Genomic DNA, 26,355 nt, shown 5'->3' on the forward strand with positions numbered 1-26,355 from the left:
TAGGATTCGTTTCTCAAATTATTTGCAAACATATTCCACTTACACCTGAAATATATTATTACCAGAATATTTAATGCTATTCAAATATGAAACTAACATGGTTGATATTTGTTTAATCCACGCAAACCGAACCATACCTTTTTATTGGAAAACCAGTGGTCATCCTTCCATTGACCAGTGGATGAGAGAAGTATTGTCATGCTAGCACTTGAACATATAGTATCAAATACAAATTAAAAGAATACTGTAAAATTTGGGGTATGTTTTTGCATTTTTTAGATAAATAAAACTAACTAGAATTCCTCTCACCATAAAAGGGAAGGAGAAAATGGGGAAAAATGGAATTTATTTTTTATGATTCCTTTTTTGTATTTATTAGAATGATTTTTTGTTCTTATTTTTTGTATTGATTACTAGTATGAATGTATTTACTTACTTTATTGAATTGATATTGAATTTTGATACTTGGTGTATCAAAGACAAAGTCAAAGTCTTAGCTCAGGCAAACAATGCAAATATATTTAGCTGTCTTTGTGTTGGAATTTAAGGAATTTTCTCTGGTGGTTTGACATTCTAAAATCGGTGCACTTTGAAAATACTGAGAGCATGAGTCGAAATTCCCCCAGCTGAATCAACAATTTTCTAAAACAAAAACATTACCACCAGTAGTGGACAAAGTACTCAACTTCATTACTTGAGTCAAAGTATGGATCCTCCTGGTCAAATATTACTCTAATACAAGTAAAAGTAAAAGTTGCTCAGTCAAAATATATTAATTGACTTAAAGTACTGGAGTATGTGCTTTCAAAAATACTTAAGTATTCAAAGTACTTTAAAAAATCTGAGAATGTTTTTACCCAATGCATTTTCAAATGAGTGCAGTATTTGTACTAGTTCACTGGAGTGAATATTACATATGATTTATATTAGAATAACTAGAGATGTGTTTGTACAGAATGAGTAAATGGGAAACAAGTACTTTAAGTACTTTTTAAAGTAACTACTGAATATTAGACAGTTCACATTAGAAAAACTAGAGACATGTCTAAGCATTAAACTGAAATGAATCCAGGTCTACCGGATCGGTTGCAGCCCCGGTTAACAATGACTGCCACTGGTGCTGTTCACAGTGGTGAGAGCAACAATGTTGTATGGTTTAGACACAGTGGCACTGAGAAAAACACAAGGAGGCAGAGCTGGAGGAAGCAGAGCTGAAGATGTTGATGTTCTCTCTGGGAGTGACGAGGATGGATAGGATCAGGAATGAGTACATCAGAGGGATAGCTCATGTTAGATATTTTGGAGAAAAAGCCAGGGAAGCCAGATTGAGATGGTTTGGACATGTTCAGAGGAGGGACAGTGAATACATTGGTAAAAGGATGCTGAGGTTAGAGCTGCCGGGAAGGAGGCCTAGAGGAAGACCAAAGAGGAGGTTCTTCGGTGTAGTGAAGGAGGAAATGAGGATAGTTGGTGTGGGTGAGGAGGATACAGAGGATAGGGTTAAATGGAGGCTGATGATTCGCTGTGGCGACCCATGAAGGGAGCAGCCGAAAGGAAAATATGAAGTATTATATTTATCTTTCAAATGTAGGGGAGTAAAAGTAATAAGTTTCCTCAAAAAATACTACTCAAGTAAGGCTTGGCACACAATAGACGATCTTAAGCCCAATTTCTTGCCCGATTTACCCCCTTCAGTGATCGTGGGGGCGTGACCCGATTCCAGGTTTGTCGCGAATGATTATTTGTCACTCCTCAAATGTGTGGTGTCAACACGATTATTTTAACGTGTTGACACCACAGAATGAGTAAATGAGTGAAATACTAAAGTAAAGTACAAATTATCAAAAACTGTACTTAAGTACAGTACTCAAGTAAATTTATTTAATTACTGTCCACCTCTGATTGCCACCTTCTTGAAGTGGATTGGTTTTAGCTTGGCGTATCCAATAAATTGATATTAGATAGAACGTTGGGAGGCTCGAGCACTCCATCCTGAACGATTATGAAACTGCACTTCTCCCTAACAGCAGCAGGGGGAGGCAGGTTCACAACACTAATAGTATTCGTGCTGCTCCTGTGTGTCTTGTGAGGCTTCTGACACCGCCCCTGTGGAGGGTGCAGCGAGCCGTCAGGAGCCAGCTATCGTATAGGCCTGATAACGCTAGCTGTAAACAAACCTCTACAATATGACAATGAACAGAAAAGACACGTTTTCCGGGCAGTATTTTTCTGCCCTTTCCCCGACCGTGCTGTCGATTATGTAAACCGACGCCTAGCTTTGAGCCCGGGACGTTCCGACTGTTTTTTTCACTCTTTCTAAACCTGCCTTTGCTTTATCTGGTGGCATCACAGGTATTGTTATACCTCGGTTGGAATGCAGGTCGCCGGTTGAATTGTACATCAAACCTGCAAAACCGTATGAATATCGGGCTGTTTTCGCATCGACTGCCACTAACTAGCTTATAGCTAATCATTTCAGAGGTACGTGGACATGGCATCGCCTGCGGAGCACGACCTGGCTCTATGTGAAACCGATAACAGCAAGGAGAAAGCTCAGGTGTTTGGGATTTTGAGGCTTCAGGAGGAAAAACCTGGTAATGTTGATAAAGTTAACAGTAACAGCACAGTGAAAGGAGCAAATGATGGACGATGGCAGGCTCCCATCTTCGCTTTGGCCAGGAAAGCATCCGAGACTATTTCAGGTAGCATTCATGTACTACCCAAATTGTCGGAAGACAAGACGTCTCTATCAAGTGACTGGGCCCCCCAAGGTAAGGTTAGAGTAACGTTACTGTAGTAGACATCTGAGAAATTGAGGGTGTGGGGAATCCCCGGTAAATAATAGCAGTTGTGATGACAGCGAGTAAGTGACTGTTTTAGGGACACAATGTGCTTATCAGTCTCTTGAAAGAACAGTGTTCCTCTTCTGTGACAGTCAATCATCCAGTCAGTTGCTAATTGGAGCATAGTTAATCGAATTGTTTTAGCGGTGTGGTGGGTGTAACAATGTGACAAACTCAGTTCTGCCTTCTCTTTAATATCTGACATTACCTGACCATCTTATGTGTGTGGATAATAAATTTTACATAGGTCAGTGCTGCTTTATGCTGTGCAGGACCACCCTGATCTGTTAGCAGTGGCTGCGCAGCTATCTGTTGCTTTTTTTAGTGACTATATAATTAATCTTTAGTCTATTAAATCTCACATACTAGTAAAATATCCCCACCATAAATTTCTAGACCCTAAGGAGATACTTTTAGACAGTCCTAACCCCCATTGATTAATTTTTTACCATTACACAAATCAAAGAACACCAGAAAATATTCTGCTTTTAGATGTAATCAGTGGAGATGTGCTGTGGAGTTGTGACATTTTTTGTTATAGAAGCACAAAAATTAATTGAGGACCTTTAAAGAAAAAAAAAAATAGTATTGTAACTTTTCACCACCACTGACATTGGGTGTACTTTTGTAGAAGTCACATAATAGTGGCAGACAAAGGGATATTTATTCCTGTGTATTTTATGGTTTATTGCTGAAGAAATCATCTATTAATATGTCATATATCCCACATTAACCTGAAAAAGCATAGCTTTGTGGGAGTTTGCAACTTAAGGCCTTGGTATTGTTTAATACCGTGTCTTGTGTTCAGAAACAGCTAATGCCATGGGTGTAATTGCAGCAGTGGCATGCTGCACTTGATACTGTAAGGCACGGCTGCAGTGCCATGTTATCGCAACACTTTTTGCAAATATCTATCAGTGTTAGAAGAATGTAGTACTGAGTATATAATTCATTACAATTCAGTTCCACATTTGGAAAAGGAATTATACAGATTAGTCATAGCAATTATGATTGGCTACTATACCTCCCTCCAATAAGGACGTTTTTGATTACATTACAAACATGCTATGTTTTCTCAGCATATTTATAATGGTTAATGACTGGATTTTATATAATTCTTTATTAAATGAAATCCTTAGAGGTTTTGTGATAGAGGACTACCCTTTTTGTTTCATACGGATGTATAGGAATAATTTAAGAAATGCTATTAAATATTATGTACTTTTTCTTACGCAGCCCATGCATTAGTTTTTTCACTTAAGAACATATGAATTGCTTTTGTTTTACACCATCTGTACGTAACCTGTGCTGTTTTTGTCAGGACAGCCAAATTCAACATGGTATTTTTAAGGTGGTGAAATTATTACATATCACTCATTTGAAAAATAAAATTGACTGGTGGTTGCACTGTTGCCTCACAGAAAGAAGGTTCCTGGTTTAAAACCCAGCAGGTACCTTTCTGTGTGGAGTTTGCATATTCTCTTTATGCTAGTGTGTTTTTTTTTTCCCGGGTACTTTGGTTTCCTCCCATAGTCCAGAAACATGTATGTCAGGTTGATTGGTGATTCTGAATTGCCCATAGGAGTGAGTGTAAGTGTGTGTGATTGTTTGTCTCTACAGTGGGTACGGAAAGTATTCAGACCCCTTTAAAATTTTCACTCTTTGTGTCATTGCAGCCATTTGCCAAAATCAAAAAAGTTCATTTTATTTCTCATTAATGTACACTCAGCACCCCATCTTGACAGAAAAAAACAGAAATATAGAAATTTTTGCAAATTTATTAAAAAAGAAAAACTGAAATATCACATGGTCATAAGTATTCAGACCCTGTGCTCAGTATTGAGTAGAAGCACCCTTTTGAGCTAGTACAGCCATGAGTCTTCTTGGGAATGATGCAACAAGTTTTTCACACCTGGATTTGGGGATCCTCTGTCATTCTTCCTTGCAGATCCTCTCCAGTTCTGTCAGGTTGGATGGTGAACGTTGGTGGACAGCCATTTTCAGGTCTCTCCAGAGGTGCTCAATTGGGTTTAGGTCAGGGCTCTGGCTGGGCCAGTCAAGAACGGTCACAGAGTTGTTCCGAAGCCACTCCTTTGTTATTTTAGCTGTGTGCTTAGGGTCATTGTCCTGTTGAAAGGTGAACCTTTGGCCCAGTCTGAGGTCCTGAGCACTCTGGAAGAGGTTTTCTTCCAAGATATCTCTGTACTTGGCCACATTCATCTTTCCTTCAATTGCAACCAGTCGTCCTGTCCCTGCAGCTGAAAAACACCCCGACAACATGATGCTCCCACCACCATGTTTCACTGTAGGGATTGTATTGGGCAGGTGATGAGCAGTACCTGGTTTTCTCCTCACACACCGCTTAGAATTAATGCCAAAAAGTTCAATCTTGGTCTCATCAGACCAGAGAATCTTATTTCTCATAGTCTGGGAGTCCTTCATGTGTTTTTTGGCAAACTCTATGCGGGCTTTCATGTGTCTTGCACTGAGGAGAGGCTTCCATTGGGCTACTCTGCCATAAAGCCCCGACTGGTCGAGGGCTGCAGTGATAGTTGTCTTTGTGGAACTTTCTCCCATCTCCCTACAGCATCTCTGGAGCTCAGCCACAGTGATCTTTGGGTTCTTCTTTACCTCTCTCACCAAGGCTCTTCTCCCACGATTGCTCAGTTTGGCTGGACGGCCAGGTCTAGGAAGAGTTCTGGTCGTCCCAAACTTTTTCCGTTTGAGGATTATGGAGGCCGCTGTGCTCTTAGGAACCTTGAGTACTGCAGAAATTCTTTTGTAACCTTGGCCAGATCTGTGCCTTGCCACAATTCTGTCTCTGAGCTCCTTGGGCAGTTCCTTCGACCTCATGATTCTCATTTGCTCTGATATGCACTGTGAGCTGTAAGGTCTTATATAGACAGGTTTGTGCCTTTCCTAATCGAGTTCAATCAGTTTCATTAAACACAGCTGGACTCCAATGAAGGAGCAGAACCATCTCAAGGAGGATCAGAAGAAATGGACAGCATGTGAGTTAAATATGAGTGTCACTGCAAAGGGTCTGAATACTTATGACCATGTGATATTTCAGTTTTTCTTTTTTAATAAATTTGCAAAAATTTCTACATTTCTGTTTTTTTCTGTCAAGATGGGGTGCTGAGTGTACATTAATGAGAAATAAAATGAACTTTTTTGATTTTGGCAAATGACTGCAATGACACAAAGAGTGAAAAATTTAAAGGGGTCTGAATACTTTCCGTACCCACTGTATGTGGCGATGCGATGGACTGGTGATCTGTCCAGGGTGTATCCCTGCCTTTCACCCAAAAGAGAGCTGGGACAGGCTCCAGCAGGTCCCTGTGACCCTAAATAGAAAAAAGCAGGTATGAATGAATGAATGAATGAATTATTCATTAATTCAGTCACATTCAACATATCAAGAAAGAATGTATTAATAATTGTGATGTCTGTGATTATATAATGACTTGCAGACCAACCTTTGAATCCGGACATGGGTATTTTAAGCCTATGTCAATTTAAGTGTTTATGTTTGACTTTTGCTTGCAGCCATACGAGATCCCATGGCCATGGAGCGAACCAACCTGCTAAACATGGCCAAGTTGAGTATTAAAGGTCTGATTGAGTCAGCTCTGAGCTTTGGACGAACACTGGACTCAGACTACCCTCCTCTCCAGCAGTTCTTTGTTGTTATGGAGCACTGTCTTAAACATGGCCTCAGAGGTAAGAGAATGACAGAGAGAGAATAAATGGTGTGATTTCTGTGTTGTAGGGGTATATCTACAACCCTCTCCATTCATAAGGGTCATTGTAAAATTGTGCATGTGCTTGCCTCCTTCAGGCGTGTGTCTTACTGAGAAGTCTTTCTTCCTCTTTGTCTATTTTTTTTTTTTCTCCAGTGAAGAAGTCCTTTCTGGGATTTAACAAGTCTCTGTGGGGTCCTCTGGAGCTGGTGGAGAAACTGTGCCCTGAAGCAGTAGAGATCTCTGCCTCTGTACGAGACCTGCCTGGACTTAAGTAAGGAATACATTTCGGTACATACACATGTGCTTAGACACAGTGTAATCTAACAGCTGGAGAAATATGTGCGGCAGAATGACAATTGCTTACTTAATGTGACCTGACCCAGATGAGGGAAGTACCTGAGTGTGATTTACTTTGACTTAACCTTTTTCTCTCTCTGCTGCCTCACTTCTCCTTTTTACCTTATCTCTCTACTTTATTATTCTCTCTTAAAACATCATACATATCATCACAAATATTGTTACAGTAATATAGAACAAAGTGCTTTAGTAGTTGTAGAAGTCTTCTACTGACTCTCATTCATGCATATAATTTCTGTGTTTTGTTTAATTTTGTTTTTTGGCAAGTATATAGCAGAGTTTTCAAGCAGGGAATGGAGTAACATTATGGTCTCGTCTGATCCAGCAAAATAGGGAACAGTTATGTTAGCTGGAGAATGGAGTGTGTTTCCGCTGGTGGTGCTGAGTCAGACCAACAGGCATGTAGCAGAGGAACAATATTGCAAAACCAGATGGAGAGAAACAGAACACTGCGGACTGCGCCTGTGCCATGTTTTTTTTCCTCCCAAATAATGTTATGCAGTAAACATAATTGCAAAACTGTAGATTACGTTAAATATTTTGAGATCAGTCCTATTGAAAATGTTATTTCTATAAGTTAAACACAGAACTGGTCATTTATTAGGGTAGACCTGAAGCTAAAATTCACAATGTTTTTATGAACACATCTTACCAGCATGACTGTACGTAACCTGTGCTGTTTTTGTCAGGACAGCCAAATTCAACATGGTATTTTTAACATGACTAGTTACAGGAAACTTACTGCAGATCTAAGCAACAAAACAAACACTGAGACTGATTTAACCATGTCCCATTCATGCCACAAGCTTAGGACCCTCTTAAAAATTTAACCTTATTACTGATGTTTGTGTGTTTTTCAGGACTCCTTTGGGCAGGGCCAGGGCGTGGTTGCGTCTGGCTCTGATGCAGAAACGGCTGGCCGACTATCTGCGACTACTCATCACCAGAAAAGACCTGCTCAGGTACATACACACAAACAAGTGTATGGTAATAGGTGCATTTGGCTTGTTTTGGAAATAAATACATGTAGTATTTAAACACAGCTTGTGTAGATATTATCAGATATCAGATATCCGTAATTTCTTTGCTTTTTTGGGAAAAGGTTATTGCCAGAAGAGCAAACAAATTTTGACCATCAAATGTATGCTAATGAAAAATTTTATTTTATGTACTTAGAAAAGTCTAAGTAATACAAGCCTCGTATTATTTGTTGTACAGTTGTAGTGATTAAAAATGTCACTGTTTTTTACCATGGTATGTTTGCGGTGCCCTGGTGGTGGCTTTGTGTCAGGAATGCAGTGGTTTTAATCCTGCGCCAGGATAAAAAGGGCAAAAAAAGAAATCTGCAGTTCCTCTTTCTGTCACCTATTAGCCTGTTTGTGGATGCACAAATATACAGGTACTGCTGCAGATAAATAATCTGTTACACCGGGTTTCACTTAGTCTTCTAGTCTTGGAGCACAACACCATAAGTTACTAGAATAGTAAACACCATGTAGAGTAAAACATCTTTGTGCACAGATCTGATATCACACAGCTGCTGTCACAATTAAATTAAATTTAAATTTTATTTTATATTGCCCACTGTGTTTTCATACGTTTGTTTACATCAGAATGAATGCCATTTCAGCCAGTCATGCTGCTTCTGTCCTCCTGTCTTGTGTCAGGGGCAGGGCGGAAGTTTCTGAAGTGGAAATGTGTACCTTTGCAAGCTAGGTAGTGTATGTTACTTTGTTACCTTACAAATATGCCAACATTTGATAGCTGGCTAATACATGTTTTAATAGGCGTTTTTCACAGCAGCTGCTGGAGTTACACCAGAGAATTTGAAACACTTTGTTTCTAAGCTGAATTCCACTGCTCCAGTGAGGGAACATTTTGACTTTAACCCTCTGGGGTCGACGCACGCGCCGGCGCGTTTTGATGCATCTTTTCCTGATAAGGCCGAAACAAACTTAAATTACTCCGTCAATTCTGATCGTACAGATAAAAGAAATATATCATTCAAATCTGTAAAGGGTCTAGTTTTAGTGGTATACCACCATAATAACAATAAAACGTGCTTTTTTTAAATAAAGAAAGCCGACAGGGTGCGCTCTCGGCCTTTTCTGTCTCTGCCATTTCTCGTCACAGACGCATAAATAAACCAACCAGAATCTCAGCGAATACTTGGCTCATAAAAATAAGAATTATATGGCTAGAAAGCTTGAAATGTTTTCTTTTAAGTGAAACAATTCAAGTCGAAAACAAATCATCACTTTTTATTTAATCCGTATGAACGTAAGGAGAAGTCCATTTTTTCCTGTCTCACCTCATTACAGGTAATGCGGTCCCGCCTTGTACACTGTCCACTGTTCACATGTAAATAATCTCAGGTGAACCAGGTAAATATGTGCACACCCCTGAGAAATGACATAAAACGTCAAACTTATATATAGAATTTACTCACTTTTTCTGCGCGTTTGGATGATGGCGCGAAGGAAGAAGCGCTTCTTGTATTCGTATTTCACATCACTGTGAAGTAAACACTTGAGCCTACAACATGCAGTTCTCCAAAGTCTTGTGAACCAATGTTCTGTTTGTGTTTTATGGTCTTATTTCAGTGAGTAAAAAATTTTAGTTTTTCACTAACTATGCATAAACACAGTTTTCTCAAAAACACAATCATGTATGAACTTGCTGCTCACATATTATTGTAGCCCATTTTGTGCTGATTACAGTGTTTGATATCAGACTTTAGCTATTAATTTTTTTAAAAGACACTGAAAAAAGCACAAATGTCAGGGCATGTCAAAATTTGTCCAGGGCCCCAAAACCCCCTTAGACCCCAGAGGGTTAAGGTATGAAGGAGCTTGATTATGAAAGGATTTGTATGTGAGAAGAAGAATTTTAATTAATGGCAGGGTGTCTTTAAGCAGTCTAGTCGGGATGGGGTCTAAGAGACACGTTGATGATTTCGATGAAGCAACTACTGATGTAAATTCAGAGAGATCTATGGGAGAGAAGCAGTCTAAACATAACTGAGGTCCTACAGATGATTCAAGAGCTACTGTAGTAGAAGATTCATTTATTGCAGGTACGGGAAGCATCTGCTGAATTTTATCTCTAATAGTTGTGATTTTATTTGTAAAGAAACTTATAAATTCATCACTGCTGAGAGCTAAGGGAACACTGGGCTCAACAGAGCTGTGACTTTTTGTCAGCCTGGCTACAGTGCTGAAAAGAAACCTGGGATTGTTCTTATTTTCCTCTATTAGTGATGAATAGTATGCAGTTCTGGCTTTACAGAGAGCTTTTTTATATGTTAGTAGACTGTTTTTCCAGGCTAGAAAAATTTCCTCTAAGTTTGTGGAACGCCACTTCCTTTCCAGCCTTCGTGATGCCTGCTTTAAGGTACGAATATGTAAATTATACCATGGGGCTAATCTCCTCTGATTCACTAACTTCTTTTTCAGAGGGGCTACAGAATCAAGCGTTTCACACAGTGAGATTACAGCGCTGTTAACAACATGATCAATTTGGTAGGGAGTGGGATTGAAGCAGCTGCCCTCCACTATGTTTATACTTGGCATAGATGTAAATAAAGATGGAATCATTTTCTTAAATTTATTAACAGCGTTGTCGGATAAACATCTGCTGTAGTGGAATTTTCTTCCAAACGCTGCATGATCCATCATTTTAAATTCAAAAGTTATTAAAGAATGATCAGACAAAACAGGATTTGGGGGAAGAACAATTAGATGTTCAATTTCGATGCCATAGGTCAGAACAAGATCAAGGGTGTGATTGAAACAGTGGGTATTAACGTTTTGAATGAAACCAATTGAATCTAATATAGAATTAAATGCAATGCTGAGGCTGTTATTTTCAACATCTACATGAATGTTAAAATCTCCCACTATAATGACTTTATCTGATCTAAGCACTAAATCAGACAGGAAGTCAGGGAATTCAGTTAAAAACTCTGAGTAAGGGACAGGTGGATGGTACACAATGACAAGTAGAACTGGTTTTTGTGTTTTCCAGTTTGGATGCGAGAGACTAAGAGTGAGGCTCTCAAATGAGTTATAACTGTTCTGAGGATGAAAGTTTAATAATAAGTTTGAGTGGAAGATTGCAGCTACTCCTCCACCTCGACTTCTGCTTCGAGGAACATGATAATTTTTATGACTGAGGGGGGTTGATTCATTCAGACTGACATATTCATCCTGCTGTAGCCAGGTTTCAGTAAGATAAAGTAGGTCAATTTGGTGATCAGTTATCAAATCATTTACTAACAAAGATTTAGATGAAAGGAACCTAATATTTAATAGTCCACATTTGACAGTTCTGATTTTCTGTTCAATAAGAGGAGTGGTATTAATTTTTATTACGTTTTTATGAATAACTCCTCTTCTGTTGACTTCTGATTTATTTGATTTATATGTTCGAGGGGCAGACACAGTCTCTATGTGGTTTGAGGGGGGCGGCCGCTCTAAGGAAACTGCAGAGAGGCGTTTTAGACTGAGTCTCTGCATCCCGGTCCCAACCCTGGATTGTCAGGCTTTAGATCGGCTAATAAACTCGGCCAAATTTCTAGAGATGGGAGCTGCACCATTCAAAGTTGGATGGATGCAATCTCTCACCGGGTTTTCCCCAGAAAGTGGCCCAATTGTCTATGAAGCCCACATCGTTTGCTGGACACCACCTAGACAGCCAGCGACGGAACGATGACATGCGGCTAAACATGTCATCACTGGTCAGGTTGGGGAGGGGTCCAGAGAAAACTACGGAGTCCGACATTAATTTAGCAAAGTTACACACCGACTCACCATTAATTTTAGTGACCTCCGATTGGCGTAATCGGGTGTCATTGCTGCCGAGGGGAATAACAATTTTCCCATATTTCCGATTAGCCTTAGCCAGCAGCTTCAGATTTGATTCGATGTCGCCCGCTCTGGCCCCAGGAATACATTTGACTATGGTCGCTGGTGTCTTTATTTTCACGTTCCTGACTATGGAATCGCCAATTATAAGAGTCGGTTTCTCAGCGGGTGTGTCGCTGAGCGGGGAAAATCTATTAGAAACATGAACAGGCAGGTGATGTGCCGTGGGCTTCTGCTTTGGAGTATGTTTCCGTCGGACCGTCACCCAGGCTAATTCTCCGGGCTGCTCCGGAGCTGCCCTTGGACCGCTAACAGACCCTGAGCTCGGTGGCTCCACACCAGCTAACGGGGCTAGGCTAGCTGGCTTTTGTTCGAAGGTGCGGAGCCGCACTTCCAAATCAGTGATCCTCGCCTCCAAGGCTAACAGAACCTTACACTTATTACAGGTATCATTATCGCTAAAGGAGGCAGAGGAATAACTAAACATGTGGCACACCGAGCAAGAAAGAGAGTGAGAGGGAGAGGCCATGTTAGCTAAGCTAACTAGCTAGCTAAACTAACTGGTAGACTAACAAGCGCTAAGTCAGGAAATAGCAATAAATACCGGTCAAAATAGAAAGGTACTTGACTAGTACCGGAATGTAGCAGTTAATGAATTGTTTAGAGTTTTGTTAGTTTTTAGGTGTGTTAAACTATAGCTAGTCTGTTGCTAGTCTGTAGACGAACTATACAACACACACAACACGACACGCTTGCAAGACAAAAGTGATTCGCTTACCCGGAGAGCAACACCAACAGGGGGCCCTGTAACTCTGTACTGTTCAACTTAGTAATTTGTTCAACCGTTCAATAGCGATCCTTGAGATGCTTGGTCACAAGATAATCACCACTAAGGAGCAGTATCCTGTGTGGAGAAGGAGGTTGGAGACAAAAATAAGGGCAGCACGGAGAGAAGTTAGCCAACTATCAGAACTGCAGAGAGATGAGATGAAGAAAAAGTTGGGTAAGAAGTGCAACAAGCTGTTCATACTGAAGGATCTGGAGACTGCCAAGCAACAACTTGCAGAGAAATAGAAGCAAGGAGAATAAACAGGGTGTTCTCCACCAAACCATCCAAAGTATACTCTCAGTGTGCAGGGTAGTAACATGGGAGCAGACCCACCAAGGCTGGAGACTGAACAATACTGGAAAAACATATGGGAGAAAGAGTCATCACATAACACCAATGCCCAGTGGCTTCTGGACCTGAGAGCAGACCACAGCAACCTCTCTGAACAGGACCCAGTAACCATCACAATGGCAGATATCAAAGAAAGGGTCTCAAGCATAAAGAACTGGGCAGCACTGGGACCTGACATGATCCACACCTACTGGCTAAAGAAGCTAAGCTAGCAACTCAAATGAACCAGCTGCTAATGGACGGGACTCATCATGAATGGCCAACTGAAGGCATGTCAATCCTGATCCTGAAGGACCCCCAAAAGGGAGCAGTCCCATCCATAACCTGCCTCTGCACAACATGGAAGTGCCTGTCAGGCATCATAATGGCTAAGTTGAGTGGGCACATGGCTCGATACATGAGCCGGGCCCAGAAAGGAATGGGTAAGAACACCAGGGAAGCAAAAGATCAACTACTGGTAGACAAAGCAGTCACTAGAGACTGTAAGACCAGACAGATCAGTCTGTGCACCACCTAAATTGACCAATTCAATTTAATTCAATTCAATTTTATTTGTATAGCGCCACATCAGAATACAATCATCTCAAGGCACTTTACAAATAACAAAAAAAAACAACAAATCCATTATGAGCAGGCACAAGGCGACAGTGGAAAGGAAAAAGTCCCTTTAACGGAAGAAAAAACCTCCAAGGCAAGGCAAATTTATTTGTATAGCACCATTCATACACTACGCAATTCAAAGTGTCAGCAGAACCGGGCTCAGTTTAGGCGGCCATCTGCCTCAACCGGTTAGGGTGAGTGGATAGAGGAGAGAGAAAGGAACAGCAACAATAAACAACAAATAGACACTGCAGGTTGGTGGGGCCAGTAACTGCACATCAGCAATATACAGCTCCAGGACCAGGGACACCTGCAGAAGGTACAGGGAGAGAAGACGGAGAGAGGGAGAGAGCACAAACTAGGGGAAAGATAGAGAGGACGAAGTCAGTGACATTCAATGGTGGAATATATATGTGAGGGGGGAGGAGAGGGGAAGGGAGGGTTAGGGTAGGGGAGCTCAGTGCACCGATGGTCCTCAGACAGTCTAGATCTAGAGCTGAAGCCAGCCCTAACTATATGCTTTGTCAAAAAGGAAGGTTTTAAGTCTATCCTTAAAAGTACAGAGTGTGTCTAATGACATTGCCTAAAGGAAGAATGTACAGGGTGAACAGAATCGGTAATGCTGTTCCTCTGATACCAGTCACATGCTCCAGTCTGTAATAAAATGCTGTGGTCAAAAGTGTCAATTGCAGCACTAAGGTCTAGGAGGACAAGTATAGAAACAAGTCCATTATCTGAGGCTAAGAGAAGATGGTTGGTGACTTTTAACAGTGCTGTTTCTGTACTATGATGTGCTCCAAATCCCAATTGAAAATCTTCACATAGTTCATTTCTGTGTAAGTGGTCTGATAGCTGCTTAGCAATAGCTTTTTCAAGGATTTTAGAAATAAGTGGTAGGTTGGATATTGGACTCCTGTATCAAGACTAGGCTTTTTGAGTAAGGGTTTGATTACTGCAGTCTTAAAGGCCTGTGGTATGTAGCCTGATACTAGAGATAAATTTACCAAGTCTAATAAAGATGAGTTAATTAATGGCAGGGTGTCTTTAAGCAGTCTCGTCGGGATGGGGTCTAAGAGACACGTTGATGATTTCGATGAAGCAGCTACTGATGTGATTTCAGAGAGATCTATGGGAGAGAAGCAGTCTAAACATAACTGAGGTCTTGCAGATTATTCAAAAGCTACAATAGTAGAAGATTTATTTATTGCAGGTATAGGGAGCATCAGCTGAATTTTATCTCTAATAGTTGTGATTTGTAAAGAAACTCAAAGTCATCACTGCTGTGAGCTAAGGGAACACTGGGCTCAACAGAGCTGTGACTTTTTGTCAGCCTGGCCACAGTGCTGAAAAGAAACCTGGTATTGTTCTTATTTTCCTCTATTATTGATGAATAGTATGCAGTTCTGGCTTTATGGAGAGCTTTTTTATATGTAAATAAAACTGTTTTTCCAGGCTAGAAAAAATTCCTCTAAATTTGTGGAATGCCACTTCCTTTCCAGCCTTCGTGATGCCTGCTTTAAGGTACGAATATGTAAATTAATACCATGGGGCTAATCTCCTCTGATTCAGTAACTTCTTTTTCAGAGGGGCCACAGTATCAAGCGTTTCACGCAGTGAGGCTACAGCCAACTATATGATCAATTTGGTAGGGAGTGGGATTAAGGCAGCTGCCCTCCACTGTGTTGGTACTTGGCATAGATGTAAATAAAGATGGGATCATTTTCTTAAATTTATTAACAGCATTGTAAGATAAAGATTAAGTAGTGGAATTTTCTTCCAAACGCTGCATAATCCATCATCTTAAATTCAAAAGTTATTACAGAATGATCTGACAAATAGGATTTGGGGGAAAACAATTAAATGTTCAATTTCGATGCCATAGGTCAGAATAAGATCAAGGGTGTGATTGAAACAGTGGGTGGGTTTATTAACATTTTGAGTGAAACCAATTGAACCAAGCATTTCACTGCATATCATACTGTGTATAACTGTGTATGTGACAAATAAAAATTTGAATTTGAATTTGAATTAACTGCAGTTCTGAGACTATTATTTTCAACATCTACAGGTGGTGCAGAATGACCGAGCTAAGATCCTGTGAGTCTTCCAAATACAGACGGACAAACTGGTGTTGTCTAACCAACCAGACGTAGTAGTGGTGGGCAAATAGCAGAAGTAGGCTGTAGTTGTATAGCAATCCCAAGTGATGATAATATCACAAAGAAGCTTGAGAAATACCAAGGGCTGAAAGAAGAGCTAGAAAAGATGTGGAAGGTGAGGGCAATAGTGGTAATTGGCACCCTTGGGACTGTGACCCCCAACCTGGGAGAGTGGCTCCAACAGATCCTAGGAACAACATCAGAGCTCTTAGTTCAGAAGAGCACAGTGCTAGGAACAGCTGAGATACTGCGAAGAATCCTCAAACTCCCAGGCGCATAGGGGTGAGAGGCGAATTTATATATATATATATGTTGGGCAACACGGAGAGAAGTTAGCCAACTATCAGAACTGCAGAGAAGGGGGATGAAGTTGGGTAAGAAATACAGCAGGCTGTCCATATCAGAGGCCCTGGAGACTGCCAAACAACGACTCAGCCCTGGCCACACGCCTGAAGAGGTACACCAGAGAAATAGAAGCACGGAGAATAAACAGGATGTTCTCCACCGAACCATCCAAAGTGTACTCTCAGTGGGAGGGCAGTAACACGAGAACAGACCCACCAAAGCTGGAGACTGAACAATACTGGAAAAACATATGGGAGAGGGAGGCATCACATAACACCAATGCCCAGTGGCTGGCAGACCTGAGAGCAGACCACTGCAACCTCCCTGAACAGGAACCAGTAACCATCACAACGGCAGATATCCGAGAAAGGGTCTCAAACATGAAGAACTGGACAGCACTGGGGCCTGACATGATCCACACCTACTGGCTAGAGAAGCTAACTGCCTTCCATGAGCACCTGGCAGCTCAAATGAACCAGCTGCTAATGGATGGGACTCACCCAGAGTGGCTAACTCAAGGCAGGACAGTCCTGATCCTGAAGGACCCCCAGAAGGGAGCAGTCCCATCCAACTACCGTCCGATAACCTGCCTCTGCACAACATGGAAGCTCCTGTCGGGCATCATAGCGGCTAAGATGAGTAGGCACATGGCTCAATACATGAGCGAGGCCCAGAAAGGAATGGGTAAGGATACCAGGGGAGCAAAACATCAACTACTGGTGGATAAAGCGGTCGCTCGAGACTGTAAGACCAGGCAGACCAACCTGTGCACTGCCTGGATTGACTACAAGAAAGCCTACGACTCAATGCCTCACACATGGATCCTGGAATGCCTGGAGCTGTACAACATCAATAGGGCCCTAAGAGCCTTCATAAGGAACTCAATGGGACTGTGGAAAACAACCCTAGTAGCCAACCTCAAGCCGATAGCACAAGTCTCCATCAAGTGCGGCATCTACCAAGGAGATGCTCTGTCCCCGCTGCTGTTCTGCATAGGCCTGAACCCCCTCAGCCAGATCATCACTAAGACGGGCTTCGGATACCGACTACGAAATGGGGCAACCATCAGCCACCTCTTGTACATGGATGACATCAAGCTGTATGCCAGGACCGAGCGAGACATCGACTCACTGATCCACACCACCAGGATATACAGCAACAACATTGGAATGTCATTCGGACTGGACAAGTGTGGTCGAATGATAACAGAGAGGGAAGGTTGTCAGGACTGAAGGAGTTGAAGTCCCAGAAGGCAGCATAGCGGATGTTGAGGGACGCTACAAGTACCTTGGAATCCCACAGGCAAATGGGAACCAAGAAGAAGCCGCAAGGAAAGCAGCCACAGCCAAATACCTACAGAGAGTTTGATGTTTACTGTTTTTACCCCTTGTAGCATTTGTATCTATGTCTGTTTGCACTGGAGTACCCCCCCTGTACCTAAACAAATTCCTTGTGTGTGTTTGCTCACACACTTGGCAATAAAGCTCATTCTGATTCTGATTCTGAGAGTAAGGCAAGTCCTAAAAAGTCAGCTAAATGAGAAGAACAAGGTCCAAGCCATCAACACCTACGCCCTGCTGGTCATCAGATACCCCGCTGGCATAATAAGCTGGCCAAAAGAGGACATAGAAGCCACTGATGTCAAGACAAGGAAGCTCTTCACAATGCATGAAGGACTTCACCCCAAATCCAGCATCCTGAGACTGTACACTAAGAGGAAGGAAGGAGGCCGGGGACTGGTGAGTGTCAGAGCCACCATCCAAGATGAAACAGCCAAGATCCATGAGTACATCAGGAAGATGGCCCCAAGCGATGGAATACTTGGTGAATATCTCAGCTAACAGAAGCCCGATGCAGAGGAAGAAGAGTGAGAACCATCATGGCAGGACAAACCCCTGCACGGCATGTACCACCGACAGATACAAGAAGTGGCTGATGTTGAAAAGTCCTACCGGTGGCTGGAAAAAGCTGGACTGAAAGACAGCACAGAGGCACTAATCATAGCAGCACAAGAACAGGCCCTGAGTACAAGATCGATAGAGGTCGGGGTCTGCCACACCAGGCAGGACCCCGGGTGCAGGCTGTGCAAAGATGCCCCTGAGACAATCCAGTACATAACAGCAGGTTGTAAGATGCTAGCAGGCAGAGCATACATGGAACGCCATAACCAAGTGGCCGGCATAGTGTACAGGAACATCTGTGCCAAGTATGGGCTGGAGGTCCCAAGGTCAAAATGGGACACACCTCCAAAGGTGAGGGAGAATGACCGAGCTAAGATCCTGTGGGACTTCCAGATACAGACCGACAAACAGGTGATGGCTAACCAACTGGACATAGTAGTGGTGGACAAACAGCAGAAGAAAGCCGTAGTGGTAGATGTAGCGATCCCAAGTGACAGCAACATCAGAAAGAAGGAACATGAGAAGCTGGAGAAATACCAAGGGCTTAAAGAAGAGCTAGAAAAGATGTGGAAGGTGAAGGCAACAGTGGTCCCCGTGGTAATCGGCACCCTCGGGGCTGTGACCCCCAAACTGGGGGAGTGGCTCCAACAGATCCTAGGAACAACATCAGAGATCTCAGTCCAGAAGAGCGCAGTGCTAGGAACAGCTAAGATACTGCGAAGAACCCTCAAACTCCCAGGCCTCTGGTAGAGGTCCTGAGATTGAGGAAGACACACACACACCACCCATAGGGGTGAGAAGGGAAATTTTTTTTTAAATTATATATATATATCGTATTAATTTAACACTGGTGATTTTTCTGTGTATACATGTACTAACTGCCAAACTATCTGATCCAAGTCAGTTTTCTGACTATAGCTTGAGGATTTCCTGTCTTAATCTTAGACTGCAGCTGCAAAAGGGGGTTGAATTTGCAGCGTTATTTACCTCCAGCAAAACTTTCTTAAGGTACCCTATTTTCCAGACTGTAAGTCGCACCAGAGTATTAGTTACTTTTAGCAAAAACAGCCTTGTTGAATAGAAAAAAAATGTGTACGTATTCAGGCATGTAGATGTGGTCAAGATGACTTGCTGAAGTTCAAACCGAGCATCAGAATTGGGGTGAATGGGGATTTAAGTGACTTTGAATGTGGCATGGTTGGTGCCAGACAGGCTTGTTTGAGTATTTCAGAAACTGCTGATCTACTGGGATTTTTACACACAGCCATCTCTAGGGCTTACAGAGAATAGTCTGTAATATCCAGTGAGCGGCATTTGTGTGGATGAAAATGCCTTGTTGATGTCAGAAGTCAGAGGAGTATGGGCAGACTGGTTCAAGATGATAGAAGGGCAACAGTAACCCAAATAAGCACTCGTTACAACCAAGGTGTACAGAATACCATCTCTGAACGCACAACATGTCGTAGATGGGCTACAGCAGCAGAAGACCACACCAGTGCCACTCTTGTCAGCTAACAACAGGAAACTGAGGCTATAATTTGCACAGGCTCACCAAAATAGGATAATACAAGATTGAAAAAATGTTGCCTGATCTGATGTGTCTTGATTTCAGCTGCAACATTTAGATGGCAGGGTCAGAATTTGGTGTAAACAACAAAAGGATGAGAAAGGATGATTTCCTCCTGCCTTGGATCAATGTTTTAGGCTGGTGGTGGTGGTGTAGTGGTGTGGGGGATATTTTCTTGGCACCCTTTGGACCCCTTAGTATCAGTTGCGCATTGTTTCAACGTCAGCCTGAGTATTGTTGCTGACCATACCCTTTATGACCACAGTGTACCCATCTTCTGATGGCTACTTCCAGCAAGATAATGCACCATGTCACAAAGCTCACATCATCTCAAACTGGTTTCCTGAACATGACAATGAGTTCACTGAGTTCCATAGTCACCAGATCTCAATCCAATAGAGCACCTTTGCGGTGTGGTGGAATGGGAGACAAATTTGCATCAACTCTGTAATGCTATAATGTCAATATGGACCCAAAGCAAGGTGTACCTAATAAAGTGGCAGGTGAGTGTACACATATAAATCGCTTTGCTATATAACTCGCAGGACAAGCCAGAGGAGTGTGACTTCTAATCTGGAAAATACAGTACATGAATGTTACTGTAGGAAAATGTAGAACGTCATTCATTCAAAAATTACAATATATCATAATCAGCCAATCAAATACATTCCTTACAGAATGTATCTTTGCACTTCAGTAGTAAAGTAGCACAAGATCTTTACACAATAATCACAGCGATCCCTGAGCACAGGGCTTATTCTTCAGTTTCTAGGTACACATTCATTATAGTATGGACTACAGTATGGTCTGTGGATACCCAGTGTGTTGTACGTGTTAGTGTAAGATGAACTCCACCTACAGACATTATAGTGTAACACATGCTGTGCCGCGGTGAAAGTGACAAATTAGCCTGACAGAATGACACTTTAAATGAGGAAAATAAGCTGATAGTGGGAAGCAGGTTTCTTTTGTTGTATATAGTGCATAAAACATAACAGTGTAGATGGCAAAGTCAACATAAACAAAAAAAACATGTTAAGACTATCTATCCAGCCATCAGTCAGCCAGTAGCAGCAACAAAAGGGAACTGTATCTTGTGTGTCTTGCACAGTGATTTCTATGAGAATTCAGCTCTCATGCTGGAGGAAGAGGGAGCGGTGATCGTGGGGCTGCTGGTTGGCCTGAATGTCATCGATGCCAACCTCTGTGTTAAAGGCGAGGACCTGGATTCTCAGGTAACCACTGCTGTGAAAACAGTATTAGCCAATTTGACTAAAAATGCATTTACACCAGATATTAAATATTGTCTTAATCGTAGTTTATCTGGATTAAGGAAATCGGATATGGTTCTTTACAGCTGGTATGCTTTATTGCTATAATGTGCCGAAAAATTTTGGCAGTTATAAAGATTTAATAAATGTTTTAATTTTTCAAAAATAATTCCTAATGTATTACATTCTCTGTACTTTGTAGCCCCAAATTCAGTTAATATAAGACTTGGCATTTATGCTGTGCTTTAAAATACATTAAATACATTGCTGTGCAAGGGGCAATGTAGCATAACAATGTAGGTACAGCAGTTTATAAGGTGTTTGAACTGTTGCATTTTTACATTGATTAAACATAAAATAAAGGTAGACCAGGACTGGCTTAGCAAAGTGAGAGTTAATCTTTGATGTTTCCACTAGTTGCAGGACTTTCACTTTCACAATTTAATAACACGATTACCAATGGGCTAACTCATATTATGAGTCCAACTGCAGCATCAGAAGCCTTTGATTTCAGTTGTGACATAGGAAGTATTTAACCATTAACCATTTAAACCATTATTAACCATTTATTGATGTTTGTGACACACTAATCATAACCACAAGACTTTTTGGCTAATAACATGAATTATGAACCAATGGTTGTGGTGACTCACATTTCCTTCAAGAAATGTAGATGATGATTGTAAACATTGTAAACATCTCAAATTTTAAGTTGTTTTGGTGGCCTGATGAATACATAAATAAAAGTAATGATAAAAATAATGATTTAGCTTTTTGGTGAGTGCTGCTTCTCTTAATGATTCATCTTTCAGTATAACTCTTTTATTTATTCTATTTTTACTTTTATTTTGCTAAGGTTGGGGTGATTGACTTCTCCATGTACCTGAAGAATGAAATAGATGATTACAGGGGTGAAGAGAGGTACTATCTGTCACTCTGTTTTATACAATAAGTTTATTAGATTGTTAAAAATTGATCTAAATGTGATCCAGAGCTCTGTGTTTGACTGTTTCTGTGGCAACAGGAATAGCCAGATAACATCCATCTTGGATCAGAAGAACTATGTCGAAGAACTGAACCGACAGCTCAAGTAAGACATGCTTCTTCACTAGAAACAGACCTGTCCACTAACTTTCCCCCTTCATCTCTTTCACTTTTGAGATTCGGTGGTGTTATGAAATTTACGTTCGAGGAAAGGAAGTCAAATGCTGCATTGGCTAATAGCTGAAAGGCTGATCCCACATATAATTAATGTAAAAACACAAATTTAAATGTAATCAGCATTTTACATTTTATGCAATATACATAAATACATTAATTGTATTATTTTGCAGCACAAACATTGTACCATTAAAACCTTTTTGCTCATTTTGTGTCATGTAGACACATTATGAAATGATGTGATCTGATCTTCACCAGTCACAAATACCAACAAACACTTGACTCAAATATTTCTAAGTGATAAAACACAGATCACTAAACATAAAGTAATCAAAGTATGGAAACATTGCAGTTACTTTTTTCAAACTCTTTTCCACAATCAAACTCACCACCTGCCATCTGGACCCCATTCCATCCCCTGTCATCAAAGCCTGTTTCCCCTCTCATATCCCACTCATCACCAACATCATAAATGCCTCCCTTACCAGTGGTTCCTCCCACCCTCACTCAAACTTACTATAGTCACTCCCATCCTGAAAACACCTGGTTTGAGTCCTGACAACCTGGACAATTTCAGACTCATCTCCAGTCTTCCGCTGTTCTTCGAAATACTGAAACACTCTGTCTTTACTCAACACCAGCAATATGTCCACTCCTGCCTCTTTGAAACATTTCAATCCGGCTTCTGCACCTACAACAGCACTGAAACACCCCTACTGAAAGTCACCAACGACCTCCTCCTCACCTCCGACTCTGGTTCCCTTACCATCCTCCTCCATCTCAACCTCAGCGCCGCCTTTGACACCATCAACCATTCCATCCTACTCAACAGTTTGCTGTCAGCCTTTGGTATCACCGGTTCAGCACTCAGCTAGTTCACCTCCTACCTCTCTGATCATTACTACTATGTCTCTGTTAACAATTACAAATCTCATACCACCCCAGTCACCCACAGTGTCCCTCAAGGCTCAATGCTTGGTCCCCTTCTCTTCAGCCTCTACGTTGCTCCTTGGACAAATCATATGCCACCATTGACTCCATTTTCACTGTTACGCTGACGATACACAACTGTACATTGATGGCTGTAATGTCACTCCCTCCTCCTCAGTGCAAAATCTTGACATCATAATGGACTCCGTCTCCTTCCAATCCCACATCAGCTACATCACTAAGACATCATTCTTCCACCTCCTTCTACATCCATCCTCACTGCCCAGGAGAGCAGGGCCCTGTCATTCCTGTCCAAGGACGAGACTATTACCATCCTGTCTGCAGACAAAGGATGGTCTTAAACACAGCAGACTATCATGGAAAAATAACCTATCTCTTGGAAGACCAACAGACCTATGAAAAGTTAAGAAGGGGACCCCACCAGCACCTATAAGAAAAAGGTGACTGTTTAAAACACCTGGAAAAGGACAATGCCATCTACAGGACCAGCTACTACAGGCTGTATCCAGAGGAGACCACCCCCTGTCTGTATGGGCTCCCTAAGATACACAGAGAAGGAGCCCCCCTCAGGCCCATTATCAGCAGCATAAACTCAGTGACATATAACATTGTCAAACGCCTTGCTGCTATCTTAGCATCACTGGTAGATCACACAGACCACCACATCCTGAATTCAGAGGAATTTGCCTCCAAAATCAACATCTAAAACTGGATAGAGATGAAACGATGGTATCCTTTGATGTTACATCCCTCTTCACCAGCATTCCCACCACTGATGCTTTAACACCTGTTAAGAAAAGACTAAAAGAGGACAGTACGCTCTCTGCCAGGAGCAGCCTCAACCGAGACCAAATTTGCCTGCTACTCTACCTTTGTCTGAACACCACATACTTCTCATACATAGGTGAATTTTACAGACAGAAACATGGATGTGCTATAGGCTCCACTGTGTCACCTATTGTTACCAATCTGTACATGGAAGAAGTGGAAAAGAAGGCTCTCTTCACAGGGACGGCACCGACCCATTGGTTCAGATATGTGGATGACGCCTGGGTGAAAATCAAGACCCGGGAAGTTCAAGCCTTCACAGATCATATCAATGCAGTACACGCAAACATTAAATTTACCAGAAAGGACACCAATGAAAACAGACTAGCCTTTTTGGATTGAGAAATCGTCATCAGGTCTGATGGTAACCTAGAAATAGAAGTCTACTGGAAACCCACACACACAGGCCAATACCATCCATCCATCTTCTGCCGCTTATCTGGGGCCACTTAGTGGTCTAAGCAGGGATGCCCAGACTTCTCTCTCCCTAGACACTTCCTCCAGCTCTTCTGGGGGGATACCAAGGCAATCCCAGGCCAGCCGATAGACATAGTCTCTCCAGTGTGTCCTGGGTCTTCCCTGAGGCCTCCTCTCGGTGGGTCATGCCCAGAACACCTCACCAGGGAGGTGTCCAGGGGGCATCCGGAACAGATACCCAAGCCACCTCAGCTGTTTCCTCTCTATGTGGAGGACCAGTGGCTCAACTCCGAGCTCCCCCTGGGTGACCGAGCTCCTCCACCCTATTTCAAAGGGAGCGCCTAGCCACCCTGCGGAGGAAACTCATTTCCGCCGCTTGTATCCCCAATCTTGTCCTTTCCGTCATGACCCAGAGCTCATGACCATAGCTGAGGGTAGGAACTTAGACTGACTGGTAAATCGAGAGCCTCGCCTTTCAACTCAGCTGCTTCTTTACCACAACAGACCAGTTCATCGACCACATTGCTGCTACCACTACACCGACTGGTTACTCAAGTTCCCGTTCAGTTCTTCCCTCATTCATGAACAAGACTCCGAGATATTTAAACTCCTCCACTTGTGGCAGGATCTTTCCTCCGACCCGGAGAGTGCAAGCCACCTTTTTCCGGTTGAGAAACATGGCCTCGGACTTGGAGGTGCTGATTCCCATCCCAGCCGCTTCACACTTGGCTGCAAACCGCCCCAGCGCATGCTGAAGGTCCTGGCTTGATGAAGCCAGCAGGACATCATCATCTGCATAAAGCAGAGATGCCATCCTATAGTTCCCTGTGGTGTATTGTGATTTGGCGCTATACAAATAAATTTGAATTGAATTGAATTCCTGAACTGGACTCCCTCCAGCCCCTGGCTGCACCCAGAAATTCTGTCTATAGAAATAGTGAACAGAACTGGTGACAAAGAGTAACCCTGCCGGAGTCTAGCATGCACTGATAACAGGTCTGATTTACTGCCGGAAATGCAAATCAGACTCCTGCTCTGTTTGTACAGAGACTGGACAGCCCTTAGCAAAGGGCCTTGGACCCCATACTCCCAGAGCACCTCCCACAGGATGCCACGAGGGACATGGTCGAATGCCTTCTCCCATGGGCAAACTCCCATGAAGCCTCAAGCACCCTGGGGAGAGTATAGAGCTGGTGTTTCACGACCAGCATGAAAACCACATTGTTGCTCCTGAATCCGATGTTCTACTATCGGACGAGTTCTCCTCTTCAGTACCCTGGTATAGACTTTCCCGGGAAGGCTGAGGAGTGTGAGCTCCCTCTCCCCCTTCTTGAAAAGAGGGACCACCACCCTGGTCTGCCAGTCCACATGAGCATTGAAGTCCCCCAGCAGAGTCAGAGTCCCCAGTTGGAGCACCTTCCAGCACCCTACCTAGGGACTCCAAGAAGTCCAGGTACTCTGTACTACTGTTCGGCCTGTAGGCCAAGATAACAGTAAGAGACATATCCCTGACCCAAAGGCACAGGAAAAGGACCCTGTCATTCACCGGGGAAAACTCCAACACATGGTGGCTGAGCTGGGAAGCTATGAGCAATCCCACACCCACAGGCAGGCAGGCAAAAACAGAAACGCCACTTGGCGTAACGGACACAAAACAACACTCCTTTGACTGCTGCAAACATGCATTACATGCATCACCTTGCTTTAACACAAGTACATCGTGCAATGCTCCAATGGAGAACAAAGGAAACACATGAGGCATAAATAGACAGAACTCAAGACCAATTGGCACAGGTGAAAGTAATCATACTAATGAACACAAAGCTACCCCTGATAAACACAGAAAGAAACAGGAAACCAACCAAAATAAAAGTCCAAGACCGGAACTGAAACTTAACCTCATGACAAAATCAATCTGCAAAATGACACTACTTCCACTTCAGAAAAGATATGCAGTGAACGTATTTATCACTTAGGTCTAGTGATGTAGCTGTGACAGCAAACGCTGACATGGTGAGTAGTTGCAGAGACAAAAATGAAGCGGAGTAGAGTGAAAGTCACATTTTCCGTAATTGCACAATTTTTACATTGATATGTGGATAGTGGTGAAGCCTTCTTGATCTAGTTTTTCTGTTATGGGGTCAGATAATCAGTCATCCAGTAA

At 42.3% G+C, this 26,355-nt stretch overlaps 1 protein-coding gene across 5 annotated transcripts in view; it reads left to right on the top strand.

Moving 5' to 3' along the window:
* Positions 1 to 2,099: 2,099 nt before the first annotated feature.
* rufy2 (RUN and FYVE domain containing 2) overlaps positions 2,100 to 26,355 on the top strand; it is a 42,898-nt gene continuing 18,642 nt past the window's right edge. For 3 of the 5 annotated variants that reach the window (XR_003294833.1, XM_026293263.1, XM_026293265.1), the window contains exons 1-7: positions 2,100 to 2,771; positions 6,393 to 6,566; positions 6,743 to 6,860; positions 7,807 to 7,908; positions 20,675 to 20,798; positions 21,691 to 21,755; positions 21,859 to 21,924. Coding sequence is in view for 4 of the 5 variants with exons in the window: in XM_026293263.1 (XP_026149048.1) it covers positions 2,492 to 2,771; positions 6,393 to 6,566; positions 6,743 to 6,860; positions 7,807 to 7,908; positions 20,675 to 20,798; positions 21,691 to 21,755; positions 21,859 to 21,924 (929 nt within the window). In the remaining variant the exon portion in view is untranslated. The remainder of the gene's footprint in view (positions 2,772 to 6,392; positions 6,567 to 6,742; positions 6,861 to 7,806; positions 7,909 to 20,674; positions 20,799 to 21,690; positions 21,756 to 21,858; positions 21,925 to 26,355) is intronic. The other 2 variants (XM_026293262.1, XM_026293264.1) reach the window with 2 other exon arrangements.

Source organism: Mastacembelus armatus, chromosome 3, assembly GCF_900324485.2.
Source record: "Mastacembelus armatus chromosome 3, fMasArm1.2, whole genome shotgun sequence".
Lineage (NCBI taxonomy): Eukaryota > Metazoa > Chordata > Actinopteri > Synbranchiformes > Mastacembelidae > Mastacembelus > Mastacembelus armatus.